Below are 25894 nucleotides of genomic sequence, written 5' to 3'. Positions count from 1 at the left end.
TCGCTGTAGGTCCTGTAAGGAAAAAGATGTCTCTGTAAGGAAAAAGATGGCTGTATGTTTTGCAGAGTCTGCAAAACATACAGGCATTTGGGAAAGATGAACATCTTAACCAATCAAATGCGCCCCATCAGAGAAAGGGGCAATGCTCTCCATGTCTCCAGCAAGAGCTCCGTCTGTTGCTGAAGCTTATCCACATTAAGACGATACAAACGGGGAACCTACATAGTCATCAAAGTCCCCAAATACACAAACTGCCCAGGTGCCCATGTCAACGGAAATCCATTCCCCCATAGGGCCTGAACTGCCGGTAACGCCTCCGATTTATCCACATTTAAGCAAAACCCTGCATATTCACCATATTCTTTTATCAAGTCCAGTAAGGCTGTCAAAGAAGGTAAAGGATCTGTAAGATGTACTAAAATATCATCCACAAAGGCCGATAACTTAAAAGAGGTAGCTCCGATTTTAATTCCCTTTATAGATGGCATCACATAAATATCCCGAATTAGGGGGTCCAATGTAAGTACAAACAATAACGGCGATAAGGGGCAATCCTGTCTCGTCCCCCTAGAAATCAGGAACCTGTCCGTTTAGAATTGTGCTTAGCAGCGCTTAACTTAAAACTTAGGCGCCGGTAATGTATGCCAGAGTTTTAAAGGCCTACATTATAGGCGACTTAAGTCCTTTACAGAATTGCGCCTATTGGTGCCTAAGTCACTCTCCATCTCTAAACATGCCTATTTTACTGTTAGGCACCTAAGATATGCGCCTATCACCCAATTAATTATTATTATTTTTTTTCAATTAAGAGCTTGTTAAATGTAGTATAATATAGTTGACAATAGTTTGTCTTGAGTGGATTTAATTGAATTGATATATGTTGAAATTCAACCAGTTCTTATTTTTAGAGTGAATTTTCTTGCAAAATTTGCCCCTGAATATTCCTGCTTTAATCCATTGCAGATGATGATAGATGATGCTCAACTATCTTGAGTCTCACAAGCTGATGAGCTCCATCCAATGTCTGACCATACAATGTTCTACCACACTGTGTCATACTGTTTCACCTACTATACCATACTATACTGTATGCCATATTTACCATACTGTGTCTGCCACACTGTCTGCTATACTACAGTCTCTCAAACCATGGTTGCTGCACAATGTTTGCTGTTCCATGTCTTCCTTGCTGTTTGTTAGCACGCTTGCCTTACCATTTCCCCAAGCCATGTCATACTATATTAATGAAGTTTTGTAAAACTGTTTGCCATGCTGTTTTGCCAAACCACACTCGCCATGCTATGTCTCACCATTTCATGCATTATCATATTATGTTGTACCATACTTTATTAGCTATGTTTTGCCATCTTGTCTAAGTTTACTATGATATCTATCACCATACTACGTCTGAAAATGCAGCACCGTGGTTGGAGTTGCTGCCTAGGCACCCTGAGGTTGTACATGCAGGCCCATGCAGCTCCTTGTGACCCTGGGCAAGTCACCTATTCCCCCATTGCCCCAGGTACATTAGATAGACTGTGAACCCACTGGGACAGATAGGGAATTATGCTTGAGTAAATTCATGTAAATCATTCTGAGCTCCCCTGGGAGAACGGTATAGAAAATTAAATAAATAAAGATACCACATGCTAATGGGCACATTAGTACATAGCCTTCAATTAAAACAACCAAAAAGGCCTTAACAAATGCCACATTCAATCTGGGCTTAACATGTCGAAAAGTCCCATGTTAACCCACATTAAACTCAAATTGTATTGTAGCTTAGTAAAACTGCCTCCAAGTGATGGTTTGCTAGAAATTGAATTTAGCAAACAGTAACTGCAATGATATTTGGGCCATATCTGGAGACCTCATCCACAAGGAGTTCAACTCCTTTATACAAGGCATAGACCGTAGTGATGTGCTACACTTAAAAGATTTTAATATTCTTGATTTTGAAAGAAATCATCAATAAATGTACCTTCTCCTTTATAAAGCTGCGCCAGCGTTTTTAGCATCGGCAACAGCTCCGACGCTCATAGAATTCCTATGAGCGTCCAAGCTGTTACCGCCACAGCTGGTGTTAAAAGACGCTAGCATGCCTTTGTAATGGAGGAGTTTTAAAAACTTATGTTTGAATGTAATCTAATAACTTTTAACATTCAAAACATTTTTAGAAGTTAATTCATTTTTATTTATCTGTTATTAAGACTAAAATAAAGCGCTATTTACTTACATATCCATGTAAGAAAATATTTTTAAAGTTTAGGGAATTCTTTGGCATCAAACAAAAGCTCATGAAAAGAACTTCATACATTCTTATCCATTTGTGTTTTAAGCCAAGTATTACAGAGCAGTTAAAACTGGCAGCTGTTCAATTCTAAACTCCATTTGACAAATGTTGTGTGACCAGAGATGAATGGCATGACCTATGACTGATGACCACTTGTATAACCCTGCTCCTAGTTTTTAAACAGGTGGGGAAAATAAGTAGATAAAAATCAAAAACATTTAAAGGCTGGAACAACTTTTCAAGGAAAACACTAGAGGAAAAGCAATTCTGGACTTAATTCTAAATGGCCTACAAGGACCGGCACAAGATGTAGAAGTAGAAGGTATGCTGGGAAACAGCGATCACAATATGATCCGCTTCAATCTGGACGCAGGGGAGAAACATCAGTCCAAAACGACAGCCACGGCACTGAACTTCCGAAAAGGAAATTGCGAAGGGATGAGACTCATGGTAGGGAAGAAGATTAAGAAGAGGATAAGCACTGTAAAAACGCTAGAGCAAGCTTGGTCCCTTTTTAAGGACACAGTCGCTGAGGCGCAAAATTTATATATACCGCGTATCAAACTATCAACATGGGATCAAAGAGGAAAAAGAACAAAGAACCAGCGTGGTGGTGAAGGAAGCGGTAAGAGACAAGAAAACTTTGTTTAAGGAATAAAAAAGGTCACAAACGGACAAAAACTGGAACAAGCACAAACAGCATCAACGCAGGTGCCATAAGGCAGTAAAAGGGGCCAAAAGAGACTACGAGAAAAAAATAGCCAATGAGGCGAAGAACTTCAAGCCGTTCTTTTGATATATTAAGGGGAAACGACCCGCAAAGGAAGCGGTGGGACCATTGGATGACCATGGAATAAAGGGAGCGCTAAAGGAGGACATACCAATCGCCGACAAACTGAACACATTTTTTTGCGTCTGTATTTACCGAAGAAGATGTACACAGCATACCGGAACACATCAGGTTATATGCTGGAAATGAAGACGAAAAGCTGACAGGATTGACGGTCAGTCTAGAGGAGGTGTGTAGGCAGACTGATAGTCTTAAGAGTGATAAATCCCCGGGACCAGATGGCATCCATCCAAAGGTCATCAAGGAACTGAAAGGGACCATAGCTGAACTGCTTTAACTAATAGACAATCTGTCGATCAAATCGGGAAAGATTCCGGAAGACTGGAAGGTGACAAATGTTACGCCGATCTTCAAGAAAGGTTCGAGGGGAGATCCGGGAAACTACAGACCGGTGAGTCTGACCTCGGTACTGGGAAAGATGGTAGAGTCACTGATAAAGGACTGCATCATTGATCACCTTAATGGACATGGGCTGATGAGGACCAGTCAGTACGGTTTTAGCAAAGGCAGATCATGTTTGACGAACTTGCTGCACTTCTTTGAGGGAGTAAACAGACAGATAGACAAGGGCAACCCGGTCGAAATTGTATATCTAGATTTTCAGAAGGCGTTTGACAAGATTCCGCATAAACGACTACTTCGGAAAATTGCAAGCCATGGAATCGAGGGTGAAATATTCACATGGATTAAAAACTGGCTGGATCATAGGAAACAGAGCGTGGGGGTAAATGGACAATACTCGGACTGAAAGAGCATCACCAGTGGGGTGCCGCAGGGCTCAGTGTTTGGATCCGTGGTCTTCAACATTTTTATAAATGATCTAGACATTGGTACGACGAGTGAGGTGATTAAATTTGCGGATGATACAAAGTTATTCAGAGTAGTGAAGACACAGGGGGATTGCGAAGATCTGCAACGTGACTTAATCAGGCTTGAGGAATGGGCATCAACATGGCAGATGAGGTTCAACGTGGATAAATGTAAAGTAATGCATGTAGGTAATAAAAATCTCATGCACAAATACAGGATGTCCGGGGCGGTACTTGGATAGACCTCCCAGGAAAGAGACTTGGGAGTTATGATCGACAAGTTGATGAAGCCGTCCACGCAATGTGTAGCGGCGGCGGCGGCACAAAGGGTGAACAGAATGCTAGGAATGATAAAGAAGGGGATTACAAACAGATCGGAGAAGGTTATCATGCCGCTGTACTGGGCCATGGTGCGCCCTCACCTGGAATACTGCGTCCAGCGCTGGTTGCCGTACATGAAGAAGGACACGGTACTACTCGAAAGGGTCCAGAGAAGAGCGACTAAGATGGTTAAGGGGCTGGAGGAGTTGCCGTACAGTGAAAGATTAGAAAAACTGGGCCTTTTCTCCCTCGAACAGAGGAGATTGAGAGGGGACATGATCGAAACATTCAAGGTACTGAAGGGAATAGACTTAGTATTTAAGGACAGGTTGTTCACCCTCTCCAAGGTAGGGAGAACGAGAGGGCACTCTCTAAAACTGAAAGGGGATAGATTCCGTACAAATGTAAGGAAGTTCTTCACTCAGAGAGTGGTAGAAAACTGGAACGCTCTTCTGGAGTCTGTCGTGAGGGAAAACACCCTCCATGGATTCAAGACAAAGTTAGACAAGTTCCTGCTGAACCAGAACGTACACAGGTAGGGCTAGTCTCAGTTAGGGTGCTGGTCTTTGACCAAGGGCCGTCGCGTGAGCGGAGTGCTGGGAACGATAGACCACTAGTCCACTATTAGAACAACCGCACTGGTTGCTGATGAAAAAGCAAATCCAAGTCAAGATAGACTACAATGTTCACTACGCGATCTATGGAGAAAACTCGAATGGACTAACTTCTGATGTCAAAGACCCACACTCCTCCTTCAATTTACGAGTATCGCAGCATTTCAAATGCTCCTTCTCATCACCTCAACAAGTTCGGCGTAAGATGTTTAAGGCTATCTTGAATACCAAGGATCTCTTATCTGGAACAAATTGCCAACATACCTAAGGCAACCCACCACTTACCTTGAGTTCTGGAAGAAACTAAAGACATCTCTCTTCTCCAGTAGCGTACCAAGGGGGGCGGGGCAGGGGGGGCAGTCCGCCCCGGGTGCAGCCTTGGGGTGCATAGCCGGCCCGGTACCTATCACGCTCCCACCCTCCCAGCGAGAGCAGCAAACCTCCCTACAGTAGTGTCGGCTGCTTCGCGGCTTTCTCCTCCCTCTGCCGCGTCACTGATGATGTCATCAGTGACGCTTCACTGGCAGGAGAAAGCCGCGAAGCAGCCAATGCTACTGGAGGGAGGTTTTCTGCTCTCGCTGGGAGGGTCGGAAAGGTTCACTTGGAGGGGGGAGAGATAGGAGGGTCGGCGGGGGTTCGGCTGGGAGGGGGGAGAAGCAGTCTGCCTCAGTGCTCCAAGGCCTGGCGCCATTACCTTCTTCGGGCATCAGCAGCTTTAACAATTCGCTGCTGTTGCCGGCTTCAGGCCTTCCTCTCTGCCGGGTCCTGCCTACTTCCTGTTTTCATGAAGACAGGACCCGAAAGAGAGGAAGGCCTGAAGCAGGCAACAGCAGTGAACTGTGAATGCTGCTGCTGCCCGATGAAGTTCAGGACACCAGGCCTTGGGTGACAGAAGGAGGAAAGGGAGCAGAGGGGGAGAGAATTGGGGAAAGTGTTGCTGTACCCAACTGGAGGGAATGAAAGGAGATGCCAGGGCTTGGAGGGAAGAAGAGACGCAAGGGCATGGAGGGAAGGAGGAAGGTATGCCAGATCATGGGAAAAGGAAGGGGGAAAGGAAGGAGGAGATGTCAGAGCATGGAGGGGGAGGGAGAGATGGAAGAAAAGGAAAGGAGAGAGATGCCGGGAATCAGGGAAGGAATGATGCCAGACCGTGAGGTGGGAAGAAAAGAAAGGAGAAGAGGGAGTTGCCAGAGCATAGGGGAGGGGGTGGTGACAGAGAGAGAAAAACGGAGAGGTGACAGAGTTGAAATCAATCATGTACAAAGGAGAGAAGGGGTACGGGATAGATAGTTTATGGAAGGAGCATAGAAAGAGGGAAGATGTCATATGGAAGAGAGAGAGAGAGGGTGCACACTGGATAGAATGAGCACAGAGGGCAGTGTATGGAAGGGGCGAGATAGAGGGTGAGCAGTAGATGGAAGGGGAAGAGAGAGGGAAACAGACACTGAATGGAAGTGTGGGGGAGAGGAAGGACAGCTGCTGAATGGAAGTGTGAGGGAAAGGGGGAGCAGATACTGGAAGGAAGTGTGGAGGAGAAAGAAAAAAAGGGCACATGCAGGATTGAGGGAAGAGGATAGAGTTAGTTACTGGAAGGGGTGAGGGAAAGAGGTGGCAAGCTATAGGTAGACACAGTGAAAGAGGGAAATTGAGGACTGAATAGTAAAAAAGAATTTAGACAGAGGCAGAAAATAAATTGAGAAGGAAGACCAGGGAAGAACAGGAGGAAGGGAGCGGAGAGAGAGATGCCAGAGCAGGGGGGAAGGAGAGGAGACAGATACCAGATCAATGGGGGTGAAAGGAGAGATGGAAGGGGGAGGCATACAGTTTCTGGAAGGGGCATAGAAGGAGAGAAGATGCCATATAGGGGAAGAGAGATGGCAGACAGTGGATGGAAGGAAGAGAGTAACAAGATGAGGAAAGCAGAAACCAGAGAAGACAAAGGTAGAACAAAAATTTTCTATTTATTTATTGCTTTAGGAGACATGTGTCACTGTTTCTGTGGTATTGCATTGTATGCAGAGTCCAGTTTCTTGCTGGTTCAATTTAACCTTTGTCTATGTATTTCTATTTTATCCCCCCTTTTACAAAACTGTGGAGCGTTTTTTTAGCACCAGCCGTGGTGGTAGCAGCTCTGATGCTCAGAATTCTATGAGTGTCAGAGCTGTTACCACCGTGGTTAAAATCCACACTACAGTTTTGTAAAAGAGGGAGGGGTTAGTTTGTGATGACATATTCCATACTAGGCGAAGGTGTTTTCTGTGTGTTCTAAAGACATGGTTTTCTGTTAGGATTGACTGCAGGATTGATCTGTACTAGTCTGGCTTTAGTTTACAATGGGTGTATTGCTGTTGTACTTCTCACTGCAGTATGTAAGATTCTGCCTTTTCCTAGGTACTCATGTGTGACGTGTGGCTTGTTACTAAAAATCATGTTTTTCGTACAGATGGGGGGGGGGTGCCAAAAATGATGGGCCCCGGGTGTCACACATGCTAGGTACACCACTGCTCTTCTCTCTATAGCCAGCCTCCTATCCTTCACCTCTTCCCTTTAACCACAAGATCTGACTTAAAAAATGAAATTTCATAAACTTGATTTAATTCTTATTGTAAACCGCATAGATTCCTTATAGAGAATCACAGAATATAAGACACTGTATTGCTACATGGAATTACATCTGATTTATGTCATTGATATCAGTAGCTGGCCTTTTGTACAATTTGTCACTTTATTTATCATACTCTTTGCTTTAGGTGTCAGATTCAATTTGGGTAATCTTTCCATCTCTTAAAAAACAGCATGCCTCAAACACCCCACATACATACCCCCCCAACAACCAAACATACTAGTGCAGCCACCCATGAGAGCGAAAAGGAGAGAGCGACAGCCACTCCAATATGAGTCAGAGCATGGGATCCTCAGTCTCCGGCTCTGAACCATGGCATAAAGTTAAAGCCTGCCTCCAGAGAGCTAAGTAACTCCGGTGGGCAAGGTGTGTTTGCTTGGGGGAAGGGGGGATATTCTGCTACTTAAAATGTCAATTGTGTTGGGCGTCCAGCCGAAGGATTTCTGTATTATGCCTCATCTGGTGTCATGTTTTTTCACTTGTTGCTTTCCCTGGTTGTTATGTTTATCTTTGCTTTATCCACTTCTGGTTGTATGTCCCTTTGCAATTTCTAATAAAGATATTTAAAAAAAACAAATAAACCAAAAAAACAAACCAAAACCCAGCATATTCATCTATTTCCAAATAGGCTAGGAGTTAAACCACCAATTCTATTTCTAGGTCTTTTTCCTACCTTTCTTCTTCTTCAAATGACTGCTTGGCCTATCCTTCCTTTATCTTGAACTCTTGTGTTTCTAGATCTCTCATCATCTCTGCCTCAGGCTCTCTTCCAGCACTCCTGAGTCTCTTCTTTCTCTCCTTGTACCAGCTCTTTTTGTATTCCTTAACCTGATCCCCCTCCTTCTGTCTATGCACCAGTCTTTTTTTTTTTGTACTCCTCTTCTATCTCCTCAACTTCCACTCTCCCAGAAACACCTCAATTTCCCATGATTCATGTACTGTAAAGACTAGAAATGTACTTTCAGACATCCAGGGAATTTTCATTTGTAGGAACTTATCTATGTGACTCCTTAATTACCCAGGTAAATATGTTAAAACTTATTCCCTACAAGTTGCATAGTTGGTAAAATATATTCTTCAAGCCACAATAAACATGTTTTCGGAAGAAAAATAATCCATATATAAAGTTAACTAAAATGGAGGGCCTACTATATGCACAGTGATATAGCAATGAGAAAATGTTGCATGAAAAAGATTCCTACAGGAATATAAACATACGACCATATTCAAGTTGGTTTACATTACCTGTCATGTGTTCTCATAAAATCCCAAAACTTCTTAGTGCCATTCTGTAAACAAAACAAAAAATGATCAATAACAACGAGGTAGTCATAACAACTGAGTACATTGAAATCAAACATATTTTCACATATGATAACGTGACCTTACTCTGCCTCCCTTCCCCCTACCAATATTCATGTACTCAAAGACTTCACTGCTTTCTCCTGCTGAATTTCCAGCCCTTCTTATTGTAAACCTCCTCGACCTACTTCTTATTGTAAACCGCCCCTTCAATGTGACTTTACTCTGTCTCCCCTCCTCCCTACAAATATTCATGTACTCAAAGACTTCATTGTTCTTTTTGCTGAATGTCCAGCTCTTCTTATTATAAACCGCCTGGAACTACTTTGGCTTTGGCGGTATATAAACAATAAAATTATTATTATTAAATTATTATTATATGAACTATTCTTTAAGATCTGGCAAGGCAAGTTGACCATATCAGTTTTTTCAGCTTTCACAAAAATTAACACCATGCTGTATTGATTTCAATGACCTAAGCAAAGCTGTGATGATCAGTTTCCACAATTTTTTTTTTTGTTGCGTGGGCATATAACCTTTTCAGCTGACCAGGATGGGGGGAGGGAAACAATCTTGCTCCTCAGCTTCCATCTCTTCCTTTCAATGCCATCTCATCTTACTCTCCCTTAGGTTTTTGCCTACTACTTACATCATTTTCCTTTCTTCTGCCCTTCCATTCCATTTTTTCCCATTTTCCATTCTCTCTCTCTTTCACTCTATATCTATATATTATTCAACACTCCATTTCCCATCCCTCCTCATTTCTTATCCTTTATGTTTCTTCCCTACTTCATTCTCCATCCCTCCCCCAGAATTTGCCCTTTTCTTCTTCTCCTACCAAGCATCGGGTCTTCTGCCTATTTCCTTTCTATTGTATCTCCAACATTGATGTCCTATCCCATTCCCTTTCCCCAAATTTGTCATTTGCCTCTTTCTTTGCACTCCAGTTCTTTTCCCTTCCTAGGCACAGTGGCTGCTGATCCTACAGTGTTGGAGTTTTCAGTTTCCAGTTCATCCTCATTCTGTGATGGTTTCCCTCTTCCACTTCCAGTGCTGCATACCAGTTGTTCATCTCAAGTGAAGAGGAATAGGAAGTGTTAATTGTTATGTTATGTTCTATTTTCCAATTCCCTACAGAACTGTTTAGGGCTCTCTCTAAATAGACTATAAATGCCCTGTTTACATGGTACTTAACTATTACCCATACCCTATTAAATAACTGCTTGCCACAATTGCTGTAAAATTTGACCTTTCACAAGTGTACCAGCATTTGATTGTGGATGAAGAAGTAGCAGATACCCTGAAAATGAAAATGATTACTCATTGAGGAATGGTGAAGGTGGTGTGGACAAAAGCATTGATTAAATTCAAGAAGGCATGGGATACACACAGAGGATCCTATATAGTAAGAGGATGGGATCAAAATAAAACTTAAATGAATTTCATACTTCAGTAAAGACATAGAAGGATATAACCTGCATGAAATGGCTGGTGCAACCTTGAACAAAAAAAAACCCTGCAGTGATGGTGTACAAGACGCCAAGTTTTTAATGAACAATCATAAAAATAAAATCATGAAACAGTTTGTATCCAAAAGGACAGATAAAACCGGACCCGACACGGTCTGTGTTTCGAAGAAACACTCCTTCCTCAGGGGTCCTAATGTGAATAATTGAAAAGTGTGTGAACAAATATTTGTATGAATGACAATGGTGACAGCAAAAGAGTAGTACCAAATGAATGCAATTCACAGCATTCATTCATTTTCCTTATATTATCTTTATGACATTCTTTACGTCACTTCCCTTCTGACCACCACACTGACTTCTTCACACACTCACGTTCAATAGATTTAATTGCTATTTTCCCCACGGCGGTTTTACTTTCGTTTTTGCCCTGCACTATGTATGAGCTTTCACGTCTGCTCAGCCATCCACTGGTAAGTGCACAGTTGCTTTATACCAGTGGTCTCAAACTCACGGCCCACCAGGTACTATTTTGAGGCCCTCGGTATGTTTATCATAATCACAAAAGTAAAATAAAACAGTTTCTTGATCATATGTCTCTTTAGCTGTAAATGACAATATTATTATTAAGACTTGGCCAAAAGGAAAGATTTATAAACTATAAAGAGTTTTACCTCCTGCAAACTTGTCATTTCTTTAATAAGACATTAACTATTTTTTCTGAGGCCCTCCAAGTACCTACAAATACAAAATGTGGCCCTGCAAAGGGTTTGAGTTTGAGACCACTGATTGAAATTCTTGAATTCTCCTGTAGTTCTCTGACCTCCTGATTGAAAAGTCATAAATATGATTTGCGGGTTCAGTAGTACATTGTGAATTCTTGCAAGGAACGTAGATTAAACTGTTGGAGATGACATGAAATGATAGTCAATGGCAGAACAGATATTACTGCCTACTCAGTATAGCAGGGTAAGATGGAGAGAGAGAGAGAGAGAGAGCAGGGGTTCAGGACTTACACTACGGTGTGGTTATAGTCATGTTCAGGACAGTGTCCCAACTTTGAATACACATATGTAACTGAACTAGTTCCTATTGGCCATGATGTCTTTGATTCTGTTCCCCTGGAAATTTCAGGTGAGCAATTTAAATAATTTCATTTGTCATAAGTTCTTGTAAACCGTGTCGAGCTCCATTCTCATGGAGATGATGCGGTATATAAACTTAAGGTTTAGATTAGATTAGATTAGATAATTCACTATGAATGTCAACTTTTTAATTAAAACAGAATTAATATTAGCACTTGCTTTACTTGTGAAGTCTGTTGAGCATGAATTGTGTTTGATATCCAAATTTATTAAAATTTACTACCCTGCACCTTGGGGCAACCTTCACGTCTTACAGTCTAAAATACACTAAAATACATACAGTGGGTACAATAAAATAATAATTAAATATAACAAACAGACACAACATAGGCAGGGGAAGGAACTATATAATATAATAGAAAATAAGGGGAGAAAGTGACATTATAAGACAACATATAAGACCATCCCTTCTAGTATAGGTGATTCAGATAGGAGGACATGCAGTTTAGATTATGAAAATCTGAAACTATAAATGTGGTATGTTACTTTTTGCTAATAAATGAACAGGGTTGCTGCATAGTCCACAAGTTGAGGCAAGCAGTGCATATAGAGTTCATGCTTTGAGCCTGTTTCATTTGTTGGCAGCTGTGTAAAAACCATTCTAAACAGTGAACCTCTTCACCTAACTAAACAAAGGAAACATATTTGCCACAAAAGGCAAATCACTTTTAAACTTGTCCATTTTTACATGTTCTGTCACTAGAGCCCTTTTTCAAAAATCATTTGCCCAGTTTTAAATTTCATGAACTTATGCCTCCAGCTGATTGGATCGCTGCCCTTTGTGTGAATGGATGATGTTGACATGGAATGCTGAGTTGATCCATCAGCTGGAAATAAACTGATTTTAAATACCTTGCAAGTTCTAAAACACCAGATTAAACATTTGAGTTTTTTTGGAACCCTTTAATGTTAAGAGTTGAGAAGTGAGAGAACCGGGGTCAGAAACTACAGTGATTTTAAAAGATTTTTGTTGTGAGGCTCATATTGTACCTATTGATTGTGGAAACAGTTGGCAACATTAATATTTTACCAAGCTAATAATTAAATAATATGTTGCCTAACAACAAAGAAGGGATAGGCAGATAAATAGTATGAAAAAAATCAATCTATTAAAAAAAGTGAATAGAAGTTGGATAATAGGAAAACCAGAAATAAAACAAGGTCAACGATAGTTTATGCAATAGAAAAGAAGATAAAGTATTTTGATGCAAATGTTTAATGTTCTTCCTTTTTATGTAGGCATTTACTCAGTTGTATAAGAACAAGTTTAAGTGTTTATGCTAAGATCTATAAGTAAAGAGTGCTCTGTGGACTTAAATTCCCAGAGGGCTTTGCTTCTCCCAGAGAGCTAGGCTGCATCCATAGAGCTTAAGCCCGCCCGCCCGCCCTTCTTCAGTTTGAGAGAGAACAGTTGCCATATTTGTAGACCGCATGGCGGTATGAGAACTTGAGTCTAGCATTGTTCTCCCACCAAGTCTTCTGCCTTTATTTCTAACAATCTCACACAGCTTAGTTTTATATTCACAAGGTGTGGACACACTCCCGGCTCCTTTTTTTAATAGGAGGGGCTGGTAGAGTGAGAAAGTTCTGTGAAAGTTGAACGTCCCTGAAGTCATCAATTGGAAGTGTTTATTCTTTACTTCATATTATTAAAGAAAGTTGTTCAAGAACTACAGAGTCTGGCTGATAATACTAAGATTACAGAAGTAAGGGTTAACTGAGTAAGAGCTTCATACAACTGCCAGTATAACTCAGAGCGTTCGACAGTGTTTGACCATTCTGGAGTCCTTCCTTTTTCAGTACAAAACTAGAGAAAATCCATGGTAAAAAGTGTACAGTAAAACTGTAGCTGTATAGTAAGTTATCCCAGGACAAGCAGGCAGCCTACTCAATATGTGGGTGACATCATCCAGGGAGCCCTGATGCGGACAGCTTCGCAAGCTAATTTGCTTGCAGAACTTAGAAAGTTTGCGAATGCCGCACCACGCATGCATGAGTGCCTTCCAGCCCACGCAAGGATGCGCATCTTCTCAGTTTTCCGTGGAGCCGAGGTCTTGTTTTAAACGCTCTGCGCTAGACTCAGTTCTAAACTTTGTGCCTTCGCTCACCGCGGCTTGTTTTTTTTTTTTTTTAGGGTCGCTGTTTTTTGTACGTTTTTCATTAAAAAAAAATAATAAATAAAAGACTTTAATTATATTTCTTTTGTCACGGCGGGGTCTGTTTTGTGGCCTCCACTGGTGGGTTTTGATTTTGCGGAGGCCATCTTTCCGTCTTTGTCCAGACTGGTCATAGGTTTCAAAAAGTGTAGCCTTTGCCAGCACGCGATCTCCATCGCTGACCCACATAGGTGGTGTAATCAGTGTTTGGGACCTGACCATCATCCAGAGTCGTGTATTCACTGTGTTACCCTTCAACCTCAAGCCCACAAGCGTTGGCAGTCCCACCCCCAATCCCGCACTAGCCCTGCCCTAGCCCCACCCTAATCCCACCCCTCATTTCTTCCATTCATTTTTCATGTACACGTAGAGGGGCATAATTGAAAGGGACATCTAAGTCCGTTTACGTCCATCTCGCAAGTCGTTCAAAGTAAAAAAAAAGCTTAAGACACATTTTCGAAAGATACGTCCAACTTTTTTTTCATTTCGAAAATCATCTAATTATATGTCCTGCTGATCTGATCGTCCAAGCCACTAAATCGTCTATCTTTATACCACATTTTCGTCCAACTTTCCGTCCAAGTCCAAAACGCCTAGAACAAGCCCTGTTGGACGTGGGAGGGGTCTGCAAAATGATGGACTGCACACCCATACATGCCACCTAAATAGTGGGGTACCTTACAGGGCATTGCTGTGAACTTCACAAAAAGGGTGCCATGTCTTCTCCTCCCTACAGCTCCCTTATAGGTTACGGTGAGCCCCCCCAAACCACCTCCAGAATCCCCTAGACCCACTTATCTACCACCCCAATAGCCCTTATGGCTGCAGGAGCCACTTATATGCCAGTATAAAAGGGTTTTGGGGAGTGCACATGTTTAAGTATCAATGCAGTGATTACAGGGGCTTATGGGCATGGGTCCTCCTCTCCATGAGTCCCTAACCCACCCCCAAGATGGCTTAAGCAGTCTCTGTGCTGGACGACTAGGCTTTCCTATGCCAGGCAGCCAGGTGATGATGGTCTGGAGGCTGAATTTTAAAGGTGTGATTAAAATTTTTATGGGGTTGGGGGGTTGGTTATCATTGGGGTAGTGTGTGTGGGTCTATTTTATATATTTGCAGTGCTTATCTGGTGACTTTAGGTGGGTTTTTGTGACTTAGACCATGTTTTACATGGTCTAAGTCACAACGTCCAAGTTCCGTCTAGGCTCTATTGTAAAACTTTCAGTTATACATGCTGTACGACTAAGTCTAAGCCTGCCCACGTCCCGCCCAAATCTATGTCCTTAGTGCCCCTTCCTGTCCTTAGTGCTCCCAGTGCCTCCTTCCTATGCCCTCAGTGCTCCTTCCTATGTCCTTAGTGCCCCCAGTGCCTCCTTCCCATGTCCTTAATGCCCCCAGTGCCTCCTTCCTATGTCCTTAGTGCCCCTTCCTATGTCCTTAGTGCCCCCATTGCCTCCTTCCCATGTCCTTAGTGCCTCCAGTTCTTCCTTCCTATGTCCTTAGTGCCCCTTCCTATGTCATTAGTGCCCCCAGTGCCTCCTTCCTATGTCCTTAGTGCCCCATCCCATGGTCTTAAGTGCCCCCAGTGCCCCTTCCTATGTCCTTAGTGCCCCCAGTGCCTCCTTCCCATGTCCTTAGTGCCCTCAGTGCCTCCTATGTCCTTAGTGCCCCCAGTGCCTCCTTCCTATGTCCTTAGTGCCTCCAGTGCCTCCTTCCTATGTCCTTAGTGCCCCCATTGCCTCCTTCCTATGCCCTCAGTGCTCCTTCCTATGTCCTTAGTGCCCTCAGTGCCTCCTTCCCATGTCCTTAGTGCCCCCAGTGCTTCCTTCCTATGTCCTTAGTGCTCCCATTGCCTCCTTCCTATGCCCTCAGTGCTCCTTCCTATGTCCTTAGTGCCCTCAGTGCCTCCTTCCCATGTCCTTAGTGCCCCCAGTGCTTCCTTCCTATGTCCTTAGTACCCCTTCCTATGTCATTAGTGCCCCCAGTGCTCCTTCCTATGTCCTTGGTGCCCCCAGTGCCTCCTTCCCATGTCCTTAGTGCCCTCAGTGCCTCCTATGTCCTTAGTGCCCCTAGTGCCTCCTTCCTATGTCCTTAGTGCCCCATCCCCATCCCATGGTCTTAAGTGCCCCCAGTGCTCCTTCCTATGTCCTTAGTACCCCCAGTGCCTCCTTCCTATGTCACTCTCACTGCCTTCCAGACTTTGTCCCACCCCCACCCCCGAAGCCAGCCAGCCTGCCTGCCTGTCTACCTCCTTCCCTCCCTGCCATGCATAAAACAAAAAACAACAAAAACCTCCCTCCTTCCTTTCCCCCGGTCCGCTGCTGTCTTACTTCCCTGCTGCTGCTGCTGTTAATCGCTGACAAGAAGTCTTGACATCTTGACGTCGGAAAGACTTCTTGTCGGCGATTAGCAGCGGCAGGGAGGTAAGACAGCAGCGGACCGGGGGAAAGGAAGGAGGGAGGCTTTTTTTTGCTTGCGGGAGGGACAGGAAGCGATCGTCTGTCCCGTTGTCCCCGCGCACAGCTTCGGGACGCTGTCCCTGAAAATGGGACATTTCGGTGTCCTGAAGCTGTGTGTGAGGACAACGGGACAGGGGGTCTGAAAACGGGACGGTCCCATTCAAAACGGGACGTATGGCCACCTTAACCATACCTCTATGTTATGCAAATCCATTTTTTATGTATTCATTAGGAATATCCTGAAAACCTGGACTTTTTGTGGCCTAAGGCCAGAGCGTCTGCATCCCTGTCCTGGCAATTGTAGGGAGTATCCTAAAAAAGGGGTAGGTGGTGAGATTGCAAGAATAGTTCCTAGATTTTTACCTATCCACATTTCATTACTCATCTATATAATTTACAAATACTCTTATATAAGGGCTCATTTTTCAGTGTGTGGGTTATAGAGGCGCATTGTATTGTACCTATGGCCTACCTAGAGATTGTGTTGTTAGAGACAGTTTTATTTTAAACAATAGAACTTGTAGAAGGAATAATGAGCCACAGATCCCCTGAAAGTTGCACAACATTCTGTTTTCCATATAAGGCAATTTGCATGTTCTAGCAAGTTCAGAGAAGCAAATATCACAGATATTACTCTTTGTAAAAGAGCACTCATATAGGTAATAATTGCATTTGCCTGCTTCAGAAGTTTAATGACTTTGGGCAGAAGAATGATGTGAACAGAATCCTTCAGTTATGAGGAAACTCACTTGTAACAATCACATTGCATACAGTACGGACAGTGTTAAAGTGTACTGTCACTTTAAAAATTTTGACAATCTCAAGACTGCCTATACTGCACATGAACTGGTGCCTTCCTGCCCGACATCAGTCCATGGGACCATCAGTTCTTTTCCATGGAGCTAAGAAGTTGGTTTTTTGGGAAGTCTCTCCAAGAGCATCAAACTTGACTTTTTTGCCTTCCCATTCAAAATTTTCCTCATTATTTTACCTTTCATTTTGTTTTTTATTGTTCAGGTTAAAAGTTTTCATTTTTAACCAAATTCTTGTTTGGGAGCTTCGATCCCTTTTGGACTTAACATTCACGACCTTTCTGGAACCATTGAATCCTTTGATCTCACGTCGGCAGTGTTCCTCTTGATGGGTATTATCTGAGGACAGCAGGAAAATACAGTATTCTCACAATCCTCCCTCCTCCCCTGATTGCTTTCCTAACTTTTTTATGGAACTAATGGTTTTGAGGACTGATGTCGGGTAGGAAGGCACTGGCGCATTAGTGGTTCTGGCAGTCTCGAGACTTTCAAAATTTTTAAAGTGACAGTATGCTTTAATACTGTCCGAACCAGGCTCCGTGGATGATGTCACCCATATGTGAGAATATCTACCTGCAATCCTCAAATAACACCCATTACAAGTAAGTAACTGTGTGCTTTCTGTACACCTATATATTGGTAATTGTGGAGCAGGGGTGTCTAAAATCAGTACTTGAGGGCTGCTACCCAATAGGATTTTTAGAATTTCCACAATATATATGCCTAAAATCTATTTGTGTGTTGCCTCTATTGGTTACATATTCAAATTAAAAATCTTGAAAATCTGAGTGGATTGTGGTCTGCAAGGACAAAGTTTAGACAGCCCTGATGAAGAGGGATTTTATATGGAGTGAAAAATGAAGGGTTGATGTGTTAAGGAGTTTGTTTTCTTCTGATGTTCTCATACCATTAAAGGGCTTCTTAGGCCTACTTGTGATATCCTCATTTGTACCTTAGATTGTACTGGTCTTGTGAGCTTGCAAGTCAAACTGGCTGTTGCCTAATGTTTGTTTCTCTGAGGATGTGAGTGCTCTTGTCATGACAGGTGAAACAATAAGCATGCGTAGATTGGCATTAGAAACACAGTGAGCAGAACTCCACTTAATGATCTGACTCAGTGATTTTCAATTTTTTTCATCTCATGGCACACTAACAAGGCACTAAAATTGTTTCAGTAAACCATTAGTCCAGCATTTCTTCTTTTCTCTCTCTCCCCTGCCCCCCCCCTCCACACACACATACACAGTGAGCCAGCTTTTATTCTGTTTTCCCTCCCCTACCACCAGTGGTCCAGCGTTTGTTCTTTTCTCTCCCTCACCAATGGTCCAGCATTTGTTCTTTACTCCCCTCCCCCACATCAGTGGTCCAGCATTTATTCTACCTCCCTCCCCCCAACTACCAATGGTCCAGCATGTCTTCTTTTCTCCTTCCAATAGTCCCACCATGCCTCCTTCTCCCCTCACTACCAATACCCCAGCATTTCTCCTGCTATTCTCTCAAACTAGTCCAGCATTTCTCTTTCTCCTCCACCTCCCAATGGTCCAGCATTCCCCCTTCTCCCTCCTCCAAATCAATGGTTCAGCATGTTTCCCTTCTATTCCCTCCCTTTGGCAATCCAGCATCTGCTTTTTCCTCTCAACCCTTCCTCCTTATTTATAAATGATCTGGAAATTGGAATGACAAATGAGGTGATTAAATTTGCAAATGACACTAAACTGTTCAAAGTTGTTAAAACACATGAGCAGAGTATGAAAAATTGCAGGCAGACTTTAGGAAATTAGGCAGACTTGGTGGCCAAATGGCAGATGAAATTTAATATGGACAAATGCAAAGTGATGCACATTGGGAAGAATAACCCAAATCATAGTTGCCAGATGCTAGGATCTATCTTGGGGATCAGCACCAAAGAAAAAGATCTGGGTGTCATTGTAGACAATACACTGAAACCTTCCACCTAATGTGTGGTGACAGCCAAAAAAGCAAACAAGATGCTAGGAATTATTAGAAAAGGGATGGTAAACAAGACTAAGAATGTTATAATGCCTCTGTATTGCTCCATGGTTTGGCTTCACCTTGAGTATTGCATTCATTTTTGGTCATCTTATCTCAAAAAAGATATAGCGGAACTGGAAAAGGTTCAAAGGAGAGCATCCAAGATGATAAAAGGGATGGAGCTCCTCTCATATGAGGAAAGACTAAAGAGGTTGGGACTCTTCAGCTTGGAAAAGAGATGGCTATTGGGAGATATGATTGAAGTCTACAGAATCCTGAGTGGAGTAGAATGGGTAAAAGTTGATCAATGTTGGCGTGGAACAGCAGGGAATTTGGTATATTCATCATCTTCTCCAGAATGACCAATGGCTCTCTTTTTCCGATCTCATGGTCAAATACCACATCCCTCAATCTCAATACTTCCTCTGGATTCAGCTTCATCATAGCCTCAAATCTGCCTTTCCGTCTCCCACCTCTCTTGCTGATCCTCCTGACTTACCTAATCTTTTTCTTACCTATTCCACTATGAAAGGTCAGACATCTAAGTGGTATAAGTATATCCAATCTCACACCACTACACCTCCCCATGATACCATAGCCAAATGGGATGCTTCATTGCATACATCATTCACCGAACAATCGTAGCTAATCATGTGGCCTAAATTACTGAAGTCACTTCGATCAGCCTCACATGTACAAACAGCTATATTCCTGTACCATAGGGCTTTTTGGACTCCTGCTAAATCAGCCAAAATAAACCGGTCATACGATGGTTGTTGCTGGACCTGTAAATCATCTGATGACTCCTTACTTCATATGCTCTACTCCTGTACATATGTCTCATCTTTCTGTTTGAATGTATGGTCTACAATTGCCCGTATCTTGCAAATTACCGATGCGTTTTCCTTTGACTTATTGTTTAATGGCTCTTCGATACTCTCTTCCCCTTTATCCATTACTCATGAACGGTTGTTAATTATACTTTTATTTACTGCTCTCTCCACTATTCTCCACAATTGGAAAGACTCCACTAAATTACATGTCAATCAATGGTGGAACTCAATATGTCTCCTCGTGAAATATGAATGTCATTTTGCTGAACGCAATAATTCCATGTCCTCTTATGCAAAAATTTGATCCTCCTTGCTTGAATATTGTAAATCAGCCCCTTGACTACTGCACTCATTAGTATAATATGTTTCTTGCCTCACCCTTAGTCTTTTAATTTCAGGCACCTCTCCGGTTTTACCATGTTTCATTTAATATTGTTTATGTCAATTTTTTTATTTTATGCTTGGATCATTTAAACTGATTACTCTGGTACACTGTTAGAACTTAGCACCTAATATGTCTTATTTTCTTTTCCTGAACTGATGTCTTTTCAACTTCTATTTTATTTCTGATGCATTCAATCATTTATGACTATTATTCCACTGTGGATGCACTTCACATTTGTTAATGACATTGTTATAATGTGCTCCTTGTTGGAGCACGCTTATTGTTGGCTTTGTATTTCATCTTTTATAAAATCAATAAAACTTTTTGAACTAAAAAAAAAAAAAAAAGTTGATCAATGTAGTACTTCGTCAAAAATTACAAAGACTAGGGAACACTCAATGAAGTTACAGGGATATACTTTCAGAACCAATAGGATTATATATTTTTTCACTCAGAGAATAGTTAAGCTCTGGAACACATTTCCAGAGGATGTGGTAAGAGCAATTAACATAGCTGGTTTAAAAAAAGGTTTGGATAAGCTCCTGAAGGAAAAGTCTATAGTCTGCTTTGAGACAGACATGGGGGAGGCCACTTCTTTCTCTAGATCAGGGGTGTCAAAGTCCCTCCTCGAGGGCCGGAATCCAGTCGGGTTTTCTGGATTTCCCCAATGAATATGCATTGAAAGCAGTGCATGCAAATAGATCTCATGCAGATTCATTGGGGAAATCCTGAAAACCCGACTGGATTCCGGCCCTCGAGGACCGACTTTGACACCTGTGCTCTAGATCAAGAGCATGGAATATTGCTACTATTTGGGTTTATGCCAGGTATATGTGACCTGGATTGGCCATTGTGAAAATGGGATACTGGGCTAGAGGGACAGAATCGATAAAACAATGTGCGTCCACCCCGATCCAATTTTTGCCTGATTCTAAAAGTGTTATTAATGCACAAAAAATTTTCAATGCAAATGATTCACTCAGAGGTCTGTCATAATCCCCGACTCTCCCATCCGATTGCTGTAAGAGCGACTCTCACACATGCGTAGAGCCGGTAGGGGAAGCCCAAACAGCTGAGAGGCAGGGGACGCCCCAAAGCACATCCTGCCACTCAGCTAGTTGGGGCAGAAAACCTTTTTTTTTTTTTTTTAATGCGCTACACATGCACAATATCTGCCCTATTAAAAAAGAAAAAAAAGCCTCCCCCACTGATGACAGTCCTCCCCATCGTCTCCCCAATGAAGCAGCACCGAGGACTGACCCCCCCCATGCCACTGAAAATCAACAGAAGGGATGCCTACTTCCCTCCTGCCATGCCGACCCCCCATACAAGAGGAGACTGGCTGGAGGGATGCCCATTTCCCTCCTGCCATGCCAAACACCCCCCCACACACACACACTTACTCACGTGAACCATCCCCTACCCTCCCCCTTCCCCCCAAAAAGGCAGGAGGGATGCTCACTCTGTCCTGCCACCTGATGCTCCCCCCAACCCCCCCAGGCCCGGTACCTTTTTCAAAGTTGGAAGCAGGAGGGAAGCATGTTCCCTTCACCTTCAAGGACTGCTGATCCCAAAATGATGGGCCTTCCCTATGATGCACAGGGAGGAGCCCAAGACCCTGATTGGCTCAGACATTTAAGGCCCCTTCCAAGGCACATTATGCACCAGGCCTTGAAGTTGGAGGGACCGTGCTTCCCTCCTGCTTCCAACTTCTGAAAAAGGTACCGGGGGGGTGGGGGGTTTGGGGGAGCATCTCATGGCAGGAGGGAAACATAGAAACATAGAAATAGACGGCAGATAAGGGCCCACGGCCCATCTAGTCTGCCCACCCTAATGTCCCTCCCCTACCTTTGCCCTGTGAATAGATCCCATGTGCCGATCCCATTTGGCCTTAAAATCAGGCACGCTGCTGGCCTCAATCACCTGTAGTGGAAGACTATTCCAGCGATCAACCACTCTTTCAGTGAAAAAGAATTTCCTGGTGTCACCTCGTAGTTTCCCGCCCCTGATTTTCAAAGGATGCCCTCTTATTGTCGTGGGACCCTTGAAAAAGAAGATATCTTCCTCCGCACTCGAGGGAGTGGGCATCCTTCCTGCCTTTTTTTTGGGGGGGGGAAGGGGGATGATAGGGGACAGTTTGGGAAGGCCTCTTTTGGCAGGAGAATGTGGGCATCCCTTCTGCTATTTTTTCTCATACAGAGGCATGGCAGGAGGGAGTGGGCATCCCTCCTGCCATTTTCACTGCTGCAGGGGGGGTTCAGTTCCTGGTGTTGGTTCATCAGGGAGGGCCGTCATCAGTGGGGGCACTTTTTTTCTTTTCTTTTTTTTTAATGGGGCAGATATTGTGTGTGTGTAACATGCACAGCTTCTGTGCCCATTAAAAAAAAGGGCTAAACTATATTTAGCTAGTTAAACGACTGGTCTTGACAAGTCATTTTTTTGGGATTGCTAAAAGCGATTGCTTTTTTTTTGTGCATCGGGAAGCCATGTTAGATCATCAATCACTTTGCTAGTTTAGATGGCATTTCCATATTAAGAACATAAGAACATAAGAAGTTGCCCTCGCTGAGTCAGACCAGAGGTCTATCTTGCTCAGCGGTCCGCTCCCGCGGTGGCCCATCAGGCCTAGTGCCTGAACAGTGATCCCTGATTAATTTTATAACTTACCTTTAATCCCATCCCTATAATCTACCTTTACTCTTGTCTGTACCCCTCAATCCCTTTGTCTTCCAAGTACCTATCCAAAGCTTCTTTGAACCCCTGTAGCGTGCTCCTGTTTATCACATCCTCCGGTAGCGCGTTCCATGTATCCACCACCCTCTGTGTGAAAAAGAACTTCCTAGCGTTTGTTCTAAACTTCTCCCCTTTCAATTTCTCTGAGTGCCCCCTTGTACTTGTTGATCCCCTTAATTTGAAAAATCTGTCCCTGTCTATTTTTTCTATGCCCTTCATGATCTTGAAGGTTTCTATCATGTCTCCTCTAAGTCCCCACTTTTCCAGGGAGAAAAGCCCTAGCCTTTTCAGTCTGTCAGTATATGAGAGGTCCTCCATACCCTTTATTAGCTTAGTTGCTCTTCTTTGAACTCTCTCAAGTACCTCCATGTCCTTCTTGAGGTACGGCGACCAGAATTGAATACAGTACTCCAGGTGCGGGCGCACCATAGCACGATACAGTGGCAGGATGACTTCCTTCTTTCTGGTCGTGATACCCTTCTTAATGATACCCAACATTTTGTTTGCTTTCCTTGAGGCTGTTGCACACTGCGCCGACGCCTTCAATGTTGTGTCTACCATCACTCCCAGGTCTCTTTCAAGGTCGCTCACCCCTAGCGCTGATCCCCCCATTTTGTAAGTGAACATCGGGGGTTTTTTCCCTATATGTACGACTTTGCACTTCCCTATGTAGAAACTCATTTGCCATTTTTTGGCCCATTCTTCCAGTGTTGTCAGATCTTTTTGGAGATCTTCGCAGTCTTCCATGTTATTTACCTTGCGATATAGTTTGGTGTCATCCGCAAATTTAATAACCTCACATTTTGTTCCTGCCTCCAGGTCATTAATGAATATGTTGAAAAGTAGCGGTCCCAGAACCGACCCCTGTGGAACTCCGCTTGTGATCCATTGCCAGTCTGAGTAATGGCCCTATACTCCAACCCATGGTTGGATTGGAGAATGAGCGATCATGTAGAAAACCACATGGTGAGCCGTTTTCTGCATCAGGTTGGTAAAGGCAATTGTCGCTAAACCAGTCAAAACTGCTTTAGCGACGATCGCTGATCTCAGTGCATCTGGCCCCCTGTAAGCTATTCTTATGTTCTTATGTAACACTCTCCATGGACAGCAGAATAAATATTCTTACCCACCCACCTTCTCATGGAGTTGAATTATATCAGCTATCCAGACAAGTTTGAACTGGTGCCATGCAACTGTGGCAAGCAGGAAGACGCATGTAACTCACCTCCAAAAACTTCTAGAAGAGTTGCTGGGGAGTGTTCCTGTGAGCACTCTGTCAGATGAAGTCACCCAGGAGTAACTTTGTTATACACTCTTGAACTAATATGGAAAAGGCATAAGAAATAAAACCTCTCTGAAAATCAGTCTAATTGGTTTTCTTCTTAGCTCTGCTCTCAAGGGTGGGTTGTTTACAGCAATGCAACATCATAAACCTGTTCCTACCACTATCATGATTTTTATTTTGTTTCATTTGAGTGCTTTTTTTTTTCCTTTTCCCCTTCACCTCCATCATTTCTCCCCCTTTTATGTTCCTTTTTACCCTGTACTGTACTGTACTCAGGCACACTTTTTCAGCCCGGTCCTTTGTCTTTGCTAAAAGAAGCTCCCTGTTCCAATGCCTGTGCAGCTCACAGCAGTATCTAACTAGCCAGCTGCTCTTCAACCTTGGCTGCATGTGCCACATGCTGAATATTAGGCACCCCAGCAACCCAGTGCTTGGGATTTTCCCAGGCCTGATTATTGCTGTTAATAATTAGAAAACTTTACAGAGGCAGAGAAAATGTTAAATTATAGGAATAGCCATTAGAAATACAGCCATGAACAAAACAAGAAAGAATTGTTCCCCTTTTGTAATATCAAGATCTATGCAAGTCTGGGCTTGCTGAGAACTTCTTTCAAAATCCCTTTTGTGTGTGTGTGTGGGGGGGGGGGGCATGTAGATTTCACAGTATGGCATATACTGTTTTTCTAATATTTCAGTTTTATTTTTCTTTATATTGAAAAATATCCTATTGACAAACTATATCTAAAATAAAAAAGATATATTTTTTATTTCTATTAAAATAGATTTCTATGAATATTGCAAGTGCAGTAGTATACTTATACATTTTCTCCCTAATTTTAACATCTTTGCACACAATTTAAGGCATAGGGGGAAGTTAGGTGCTGGAATGATCCACACTAACCTAGTATTCTATAAAGGGCACTTTGCACAGAGTGCCCTTTATAGATAACTAGCTTAGCACATATTTTGTGCCTAAATTTGTTCGCAACCATATTCACCTTCCAAAGGCTGATGTAAATGCTTCTTCTTCTTAGGTGCCATCGACTTGTGCTCAAGTCCTAGCGATTTGATGAATTACAAATCTAAAAATAAATTGGTTTTGTGCTAAAAATAAATTGGTAAGGTCCTCCAGCATCATCCCCATGGTTGTTTTCAATGTGTCCAGCCATCTGATTTCAGGTCACCCTCTTCACCCAGTTCATTCGATCTTTCCAAACATGTTCTTCGCCAATATTCTTTCTCTTCTGACAGTATGACCAAAGTAAGACAGTTGTAACTTCATCATTTGGGTTTCTGTGACATAGCTGGTTTGATCTTTTCCAGAATCAATTTGTTAGTTCTTCTGGCAGTCCATGGCACGCATAAAATTCTTCTCTAACACCTAAGCTTAAATGAGTCAATCTTCTTTCTGTCTTGTTTCTGTAGTGTCCAGCTTTCACATCCATAATTGACCACTGAGAAAATGAGTGCGTGGACAAGTTTGATTTTCATTTGAAGTGTTATTTCCTTGCCTTTGAATACTTTGTCAAGAGCCTTCATTGAAGAGTGACCAAGTGCTATTCTGCGGAGTGTTTCTCTCCTGCTAGTTGCGTCTTTGTTTACAAAAGAGCCCAGGAGATTGAAATCCTTTACAATTTCTGTTCTTTCACCTTCAAGCTTAAAATCTTTATCATTTTCCGTGTTCATGATCTTCGACTTGTTTATGTTTAGTTCTAATCCCTTGTTATTACTTTCAGCTTTGACTTTTCTCAGTAGATATAGCATGTCTTCTTTGCTGCTGGTGATAAGCGTTGTATCATCTGCATAGCGCAGGTTG

At 42.8% G+C, this 25894-nt stretch overlaps 1 protein-coding gene across 7 annotated transcripts in view; it reads right to left on the bottom strand.

Annotated features, from left to right (window-relative positions):
• The window catches only part of NUDT14 (nudix hydrolase 14), a 157715-nt gene that overhangs the window by 80285 nt on the left and 51536 nt on the right, over positions 1 to 25894 (bottom strand). For 5 of the 7 annotated variants that reach the window (XM_033951961.1, XM_033951954.1, XM_033951957.1 and 2 more), the window contains one exon: positions 8756 to 8799. In XM_033951961.1, the coding sequence (XP_033807852.1) occupies positions 8756 to 8799 (44 nt within the window). Of the gene's footprint in view, positions 1 to 8755; positions 8800 to 9740; positions 9885 to 25894 lie in introns of all 7 variants that reach the window. The other 2 variants (XM_033951960.1, XM_033951959.1) reach the window with 1 other exon arrangement.

Source organism: Geotrypetes seraphini, chromosome 7 (genome assembly GCF_902459505.1).
Source record: "Geotrypetes seraphini chromosome 7, aGeoSer1.1, whole genome shotgun sequence".
In the NCBI taxonomy this organism is placed as follows: Eukaryota; Metazoa; Chordata; class Amphibia; order Gymnophiona; family Dermophiidae; genus Geotrypetes; species Geotrypetes seraphini.
The sequence above is the reverse complement of the archived record's forward strand: the minus strand, read 5'-3'. Positions and strand labels throughout refer to the sequence as shown.